The sequence below is a fragment of the Thermobia domestica genome, chromosome 14 (genome assembly GCF_964235325.1).
Source record: "Thermobia domestica chromosome 14, izTheDome1.hap1.1, whole genome shotgun sequence".
NCBI classification, from domain to species: domain Eukaryota; kingdom Metazoa; phylum Arthropoda; class Insecta; order Zygentoma; family Lepismatidae; genus Thermobia; species Thermobia domestica.
In genome coordinates, this window is record NC_137467.1 from 111,671,787 (window position 1) to 111,680,800 (window position 9,014).

The 9,014-nt window shown below is 35.6% G+C and overlaps 1 protein-coding gene across 1 annotated transcript; it reads right to left on the bottom strand.

The window, feature by feature from the left end:
- Positions 1 to 3,586: 3,586 nt before the first annotated feature.
- Positions 3,587 to 8,538, bottom strand: LOC145669954 (E3 SUMO-protein ligase ZBED1-like). Its single transcript, XM_081738296.1, has 2 exons — positions 8,228 to 8,538; positions 3,587 to 5,339 (listed from the first exon to the last, which is right to left on the bottom strand). Exons 1-2 carry the CDS (start codon positions 8,536 to 8,538, stop codon positions 3,587 to 3,589), a joined length of 2,064 nt encoding a protein of 687 aa, XP_081594422.1.
- Positions 8,539 to 9,014: the final 476 nt, after the last annotated feature.

A 9,014-nucleotide genomic window follows, 5' to 3' on the forward strand; every position in this document is an offset into this window, starting at 1 on the left:
TTTTTAAAGTGCGAGTATTCGACATCTCCTTCATGCCATTGGATTCCATAAAAATTATCACACAAGTATTTATTTGCCTCTATTATTGTTTCACACAGTTCAGTAGTAGCGCACGGAGGTTTAAATATCCAGCTTTGTATGAATGATATATCTGGATTAGCTATTGCTAACTCTTTAACAATAAGTTCATCGTCGTCTTCCCCACGGTAAGCGGAGAAGTGAACAACAACCCTCATGCTACTCAACTGATTTAAATTTAAAATGAATTATCGTTATATACATTTCTATCTTTATCTATTTGTATGAGTAAATCAAGTTGGGCATATATAATACAAGTGATTGGTTGTGTTAATGATTCTTTTAATGATACTTTAAAATTAACGGGAGCATCGCGCACAACATCCCATGTAGTATCATCCAATGTAGCAGTAGGGGATAGAATAAACGTATAAAGAGTGCATCCATGTGGATATTCATCATAGGTAACAGTATGGCCATTATCTTTATAAAATATTCCTGTACCGGAGAACAGAGTTTTGTTACTTAGAACGTATAAATTATTTGAAAAATCAGGGGTGAGGGGATTGGGAGGAAATGATTTTGAACCAACTTAGTTGCAACTTGTTAATGTTAAAGTTTTGGAATTCAAAAGGATTAATTTCTGATTTCCCATTAAAAGCTGCGTTAAAGACAAATCCGATAACGATTGCTTTACGTACATTTCCAAGGAACAGATTATCAAGATTGTATGAATTTACTGGTTGAGGTATTGTATATGACCGAGTTTCAGCTCTTGTAAGAGGTAAGTTGGCCGTTTCATGCACCATACAAGAAGTTATTTCCATACCAACATGCGCAGATGTGTCAACACGTCGTGCATACATCGTAACTTCTTGAAGCACTACTTTATAAGATGTATTTTGAGCGTGCATTAAACAAAACATATCTTTTGTTCGGTGTAATTTAATACGAAGACCAACTTTGTTTGGAAGCACACGACTAGGGATGTGCGATACTTCGATATATCGATCGATCGATCGATATTTTGTGAATATCGAAATTTCGATATTTTGTAAATATCGAAATCGATATATCGATACTTCGATATTTTCGATATTTCGATACTTCGATATTTTTCGATATTTCGATATTTTTCGATACTTCGATATTTCGATATTTCGAGTTTTTTTCGATAATTTGATATTCTTCGATATTTCGATACTTCGATATTTTTCGATACTTAAATATTTCGATATTTTTCTATATTTCGATATACTTCGATATTTCGATACTTCGATACCATTCGATATTTTGATAATGGAGGTGGTCTCCATAATTACTAGAAAACATGTTTTAATTACAAAAAATAAACAAAAATGTTGCGTGCAGTTTGCCCGTAAATAGATGGCTGAGCGCCGCAGATCAATAACTGATATCAAGGCATATTTTGAGTTTATACTGAAATGGCTGTAACATATTCTGTGTGCCAAACATGATCAAAGCCCAAACAATATAGTCAACATGATGCCAGAATCGAGAAAATGTGGCGATCCATAAGGGCGCATATAATCTGCAAGCCTTATCCTTACTTTTCTAGAAACTTTCTTGATGTTAGTCATCTGTGGCGCTGAGCCGTTCAAACACGACATTGTGTAACAGGAAAAGAGCTGAATAATGAGTACCTGCTGTGTTTATAAACTCTGGTATAATTGGATAGAATATTTATACAATATTCCAGATATATTTATACAATTTCTACATACTACTCCTCTTATGTTGTCGGAAACGCAAAAATTACGTGAACTACAACTAAACTTGCACACAAACTTTTATAGTATACATGCTACGAATCTTTGTTTCTTACAAATGAGTATAACTGGTGAAAAGGAAACTTATTGAAGTGAATATACAAGAGAAAATGAGATTTTCGTAAAAATAATTCTCACCATCGTGATAGTAATAAGAATTTAAGTAAATGCTCAAAACTTGCACTAAATTAGGAATTAAGATTAACTTTCTCTTCCTTACACAAATCTCATTGAAAAAAAAACAATAATGTTATACCACCGGACTGGATAAGCGAAGTCTTGCTTAAATATTACAGTACTATCTTTAAAAATTACACAGTACTCTTCTGAAATCTAACATGTTTTTGTAAACCTGACAATATTTCAATTCTTTTTTAAGAGTAGGTAATAAAACCTTACCCATTTTTATTTTGTAAAGCATCATACAATTATCATATTTGTCCTATTCAAAATATGTTATGACGTGTTCACAACTTCAAAAAAAACAAATATTTTAATATTTATAAAAATGATAGCTACATTTTACTATATACCAAATAATTCAATCAGTTCTGCTTAAAGAAATTAGTGATGTAATATAGACAAATACACTTGTATGCCAGTATATCCATAAAGTGTATAATTTTACTTATAGGGTGTGACAATGAATCGGGCCATTTTAAAAACGTTATTAAGAAGAAATGATGAAATTTATTTGGGTATAACAAACTGGAATATAAACTAGATCTGAAAGCATTTACTTATTTGTGAATTTAAGTCACCAGACAAAAAACAATCTTGCACAAAAAAGAAAAACAGTGTTGCACCAAAAAGTTACTGTCCAAAAATAACATCTTGCCGATGACCGCCATTTTGCACTACACTCTCAGTAAGTCTCTTCCTAAGGTCACGCGTTACTCTCTGCAACATATCTAGGAAAACCATGTTATCGCTAGATTATGGAACATCCCACTTCACCCGATCTTGCGGGAAGTGATTTTTGCTTAGGAAGCATCTGAAATTCAGTCTTCAAAGTTACTGCACCACATACAATTCCAGAACTAAAACGTTGCATTCAGAATGAAGTTGCAAGAATTTCCCCAAGATATGCTGCAAGGAATAATAAATTACCTTAGGAAGAAGCATAGTGAGCGTGTAATGTAAAATAGCGGTCATAGGCAAGATGTTATTTTTGGACAGTAAGTTTTGGTGAAACATTCTTTTTCTTTTCCGTGTAAATTTGTTTTCTGTCTGGTGACTAAAATTCACAAATAAGTAAATGCTTTCATGTCTAGTTTGTATTGCAGTTTGTTATACCCAAATAAATGCCATCATTTCTTCTTAATAACATTTCTAAAAATGGCCCAATAATTCACTGCTGCAGCCTTCACTTACAGTAAATATATTAAGACACAGAGAATACTGATACGCCCTTCACAGACTTAACATTATAATGTGCACTATCATTATCAGTACAATTGGTTAAGAAATACAGCAAAACAAATATTTCTGAAATAACCAAGAACAATTGAACATCAACGCAACTAATGATATTAAATACCGAGGTACAATGCTGTTTTAAAATGTATTGAATTAAAAGCACAATTTCTTTTTCATCTTTCACTAACATTTCTGAACCTTTCAAAAATTCCTAAATTAGAGTAGATGATTTACATCTAAACATTTGAATATTTGACTTTTAATGTAAATGTACTTCTCATATTTTATATTTGTTTAGAACTGGATAACTTATTTACATCCAATTGGATTTGTTGTTACTTGAATAAACCTTTAATCATTCAGCACTGGGGAACAAATTTTTTGTTCATTGCAAGAAAAATCAACTGCTCAGCATGAAACCCAGTAAGAGCAGTACGGTTGTCTGTTACAACATTTCCTCCACTACTGAAAACACGCTCAGATGGAACGCTGGTACCTGGTACACACAAATATTTTTTAGCGAGTTTGCTCAAGTGTGGCAGAACTGACTGGTGATTACGCCACCAAATAAGAGGATCGTCATTCATACAGGGCTGTGGCAGTTTTAGATAGTGATCAATCTCTTCTGCAATTTCATCTTTAGGAGTTTTCCGATACTGGTGTTCCTTCTTCTTTCTTTTGGCAAACACTGCCTCAAATCCAGACAGTTGTTTTTCTGAACGCTTTTTACGTGTCGGAAGTACCACCATGGTGTTTGATTCATTGGCTGATGAATCTGGAGAAAGCTCGTCAATTATTGCTGATCTCACCGAAGACATTTCGTTTTCATTCAGGTAACTTTCTCTGAAACGGACGTCCAAAAACTTCATTTTCATTTTCACTTGCACAAAAGGTTCATTTTCACTTGCATCACTGTACCTTTTCTTCAGAGCGGAAAGGACATGTTGCTTGAGTTCTGGTATCAATGGATCCTCAGCTGTTGGTCTTGCATCCAATTCGATGCCAGGTGGACTTCTATTTTCATCAGCTGAGCCACCAGACACTTCCGCATCGCCAGATTCTTCAATTATCGACAGAAGTGGAAGGATTGCACTTATTGTGACATATGAATCTTTACTCATGAGCTGTGACATTTCCTCGAATGGTTTCAGAAGTGCTATAACTTTCTTCAGCAGTTTCAACTCTGAGGGATCAAGCAGCATGTCAGTGTATTTGCTCTTATAAAATGAACTGAAGAGCTCCACTAACCCACTGTACTGAGATTCTACAGCTTCCAGAAGGTGCAGAGTGGACCACCAACGAGTAGGTACAGCTGCTGAAAGTAGTCTTGGTTGTTTGCTCAAACTTTCCATGACATTTTTGAAATCTCTTCTCAGTTTGGAAGATAATGAAAGTGTTGTCTGTATCTTCTTACACTTAATGATCACACTAGATAGTGGTTCCTCTTTCAAGACCTTTTCAATTCCTATTTGAAGTGTGTGACCGAAACAGCTAATGTGGTTAAATTTCATTAACTTCATTGCTGAAAGAATATTAGCTGCGTTGTCTGTGGTAAAGGCAACAACAGATGCTGTAGCTATCCCCCAGTCATCGAGTGCACTTAATAGGGCATCCTTTAGGTTTACTGCCGTGTGATCAATATCAAGGAGTGAACAATTAAGGCACACACTTAGTAGTTCCCAGTTGTCACTGACAAAGTGTGAAGTTAATGAGATGAAAGAATTTTTCGCAGCAGAGGTCCATGTGTTAATAGTTAAAGCTACTGACTTCGCTTCTTTCATTAACCTTGTTACGTGATTTTTTGTTTCTTCATAAAGTCTTGGTATGTAAGTATCTGTCATAGATCGTCGCCCTGGACATTCAAAACCAGGTTGTAGACATTTTACCATGTAACGAAAACCTGGCTTATCCACAGTACTATATGGTTGCATTTCTGTAGCAATGAAATAGGCCACGCCCCGTGTACACCTCTCCTGTGTTCTTGAGTCCAGTGGTCGGTAATGTTGAAGTGTACGTTTTTTTAACTGTGGAAATGAACTCCTATCCTCTGCCCTACGCATTTGATTGACAGTTGATTGATGAGAACCAGAAGAACAAGACGATGAACTTTTTCTGCAAGCAAAGCACGGAAATAATTAATTTTGCGACATGCATGTTTAAATCTGCATATATCTTTCATAAAACAATATATTTAGGCTGGAATTTGGGTAGGAGGAGGGGATTCGGAAATGTTACTTGTAATTCTACTACATTAAAGTACCCCGCAAGAGAATTCGGTTAAAAATGAGAAGTGATATAGTGAAACCGTTATTATGCCCAAATTATAGGGGGATTCTGGCCACATTGTAGTTCCTTATATTTCTCCAGCTTTGCAGTGGTTTGGCTGTCCCCTGGCTGTTTAGCTGTGGGGAATGTTTTTAAGAAAAAATAAAATTGGTGTTTAGCTTAAATTTGGAATAATGGGCATTCGAAGTTGCCGTTCATTTCCATCAAATTCGACATACTGAGCTGAATATTTTACGAACTGCTTATGCAACAGAATGAAGTCAAATGGTATCAATGGTGGGACAAGGGAGAAACATTAAGACGAGTTACGGTCGTCGTACGCCATCTTGGTGGTGACCATATTGGATTCAACGTTATTTCAAATAAGAACATTGTCATGTAATATATCAAATGACATTCTCTTTTAATGAAAAATCGAATAGAGCAATTCGTTTTATGATAACTGCAACGTGATTCACTTACTAACCATGTTATGGTAGGTTAAGGTAGCTGAAACACAATTATAGCAATTTGTAAAATGAACTGCACCATTCTATTTCTCGTTAAAAGAGGGTGTCATTTGATATATCCCATGGCAATGTTCTTAATTGAAATAACGTTGAATCCAATATGTTCGCCACAAAGATGGCAGATGACGATCATAACGTCATAATGTTTCTCCCTTGCCCCATCATTGATAGTATTTGATTTCATTCTGTCGCATAAGCAGTTTGTAAAATATTCAGCCCTGTCCCGACTTACACTAATACTTTGTACTTCGAATTTGATCTAAATGAACGGGAAAGTCGAATGCCAATTACTCCAAATTTAAGCTAAACATCAATTTTATTTTGTCTTAAAAACTTTTCTCATAGCCAAACCACAGCAAAGGAGCAGAAATCGAAGGAACGTATAATGTGGCTAGGTACCCCCTATAATTTGGACATAATAACGCTTCACTACTTTACTGTTCATTTTTGTCCGAATTCTTTTGCGGGGCCCTTTTGGAGTGGAGGAAACTGATAACATGTAACAAATTATTGTCCAGAATCTGATCTGCAAATAGTCTTATACATTATTTTCAAGACATCAGCAAGCATCACCTACTGATCAGTGATCAACACTATTCTAACCAAAACAATGAAAATATAGTCGCTACCACATGTGTGCCAATGTACAAGTCTATCAATTTAAATACAAAGTCAAAAGGTTATACTGATCTTGTAGCGACTGGCTGTGTTACTCGATGGAAATCAGACTATAAATTAATATTTCGACTATTCTCAGCATGAAAATGAAATGGAACATTATCCACTCTCTATTTTACTACTGCTGCTGTCACATAACGTTTCGAGGGAGCACCATTTCTCTCGCCTTTAGGTAGTCTTTTTAGTTTTCATTTTTTTTTTTTTTTTTTTTTGGCTAACTTCCGCCGGTGACAGGAAACTAATAGGGGAGGAGCCAGAGGGCCTCCATATGCACCACCACTCTCTGATCCTTTAGGAAATATATTTCTATATTACCTACAGTTCAAGGAAAATTTGTAACCATGTTCCCAAAGAATAAAACTGATGCTACTATAAAATCGCGGACCTTTCGTTGTTAACCAACAGTGATTTTAAGAAAAGCGTATACCTTTACGTTGACGGTCCTAGAAATTCCCTTAATTATGACAGTGCCATGAAAAATACCTACCTCGTTGGCAAGCTTTTTAATTTGAAACCCTCTTCTTAAAGAAATCAAATTCATGAAAACGAACATAGTTTTCCTTGCAAGTAATTGAAAAACAGCAAATTCAGATAAAAGTAAGTAAAATGTCAATAAATAAATAAAAGCGCTCAATAAATAACTACATAAATAAACGAATGAAATAATATATTTTTTTTTTTTTTGCAGAATACCAGAAAAGTTATGGAACGTAACAAGATTTACTTCAGATGGTTCTGCCAATTCTATGTATGTTTTGTTTGTATTATCCGTTTTAATGTACATTATCCGTGTGCTTTCCATTAATATCTGGAGGTAATCCGGAGGTACACCATGCATACCTTTGTCCTGTATTAAACGATTTGACAGGAATGAAACATCATAGATATCTGAACACCGCAGGCAATGCATTGCTGGTTAACTTCTGTACACCTTATGCATTCAGAAATGGTAAAGAAACCGTTTATGTTGACAACCAATCGTGATTGGACTATATTGATATGTTGTCTTGATTATTAACGCATGCGATGGATCAACGACAAAGACAGTACTTTTCTAGACATCATCTGATATGGGGGGGGGGCGCGGTGGCTCAGTGGTAGAGCGTTCACCTCTGGTGCTTGGGGTCCCGGGTTCGATCCCAGCCCCCGCCAAGTGAACTTTGTGGTGGACAAACACCGTGCTCGTGGGTTTTCTCGGGGTTCTCCCGTTTCCTCCCACTTTCTTCATTCCACCATTTCACTCAACTCTCATTATCACCGTCTCCTTTAGCCTAATCGGCATAACCGTGGGACGTAAAACTCAAAGATTTCATTTCATTTCATTTACATCATCTGATATGTAAATTAATCCTAGAGCAATCAGTTAAAGTCAGGGTGGTCACGCAATGTGCTTATGATCGAGAATGAGAAAAGCTTTTGTAACACACTACGATGAAAACATAAGAAATATATAACAATATATATATATATATATATATATATATATATATATATATATATATATATATGAAAGTAAATTATTCATACCTCAAATGTGCACCCTGCTGTTCTCTTTCTGAACAATCTGGATCTCCAGAAGAGACTTCATCTTCAGCAGATACATCCAGAATTAACCGATTCGCTTTTTGAAGCTCAGAATATTGGCGCGGGTGATGTACACGCAGGTGTGACTTCATGTTAGAAGTATTTTCACATTTGTGAGACACAGTCACTAAACATTTTGAACATCGCACACAAGGCCCACCATATTTAGTATCTGTCCATTTTTCAAAATATTTCCACAGAGATACATTTCTTTTTCCTGTTGAACTACTACAATCTGCGTTTTCTTCAGCCATTTTTATGATCCCTGCCTCTCGTTCCAAATAGTAACTACTGGTATGGCATTTCAGTCACAACACAACTGTGTGAGATCCAACAACAATCACAGAGAAGATTGTCACGGTTACCAAATTTACGAGGGAGAAAATTAGCGAAAGCACTGGATTCTTTTTGCAAGATTTTGATTTTCAGAAACTCTTACTTGATACATCTATCTGGAAGAAAAATAATAGTTCTTATCTTGGGGGGGGGGGGGGTAGGAGCCGTTTGATAGCACTTTCTTCTTTAAAATGAAGAAACAAAAGTGTAGGCGCCAACAAACAATTTGTACATTAAAAAATCACTGTTTTGCATTAGGTGGCCTTTAATCAAGTTGGCAGAGACAAATTAAATCATACAACAATCGATTTGAAAGCCAAAATGTTAAACCGGATTCTGAAGTTGTATTGTAATCCACATGTCTTAGTTGTATAACCCTTATCTCTGACCTTTG

What these genes read in the sequence shown, in the direction of transcription:
- LOC145669954 (XM_081738296.1), bottom strand. Translation starts at nt 8,538, where the DNA reads ATGGCTGAAGAAAACGCAGATTGTAGTAGTTCAACAGGAAAAAGAAAT. An exon ending in CAGCAGGGTGCACATTTGAG is followed by an intron (nt 5,340 to 8,227) that starts GTATGAATAATT and finishes CTTTGCTTGCAG; the next exon opens with AAAAAGTTCATCGTCTTGTT.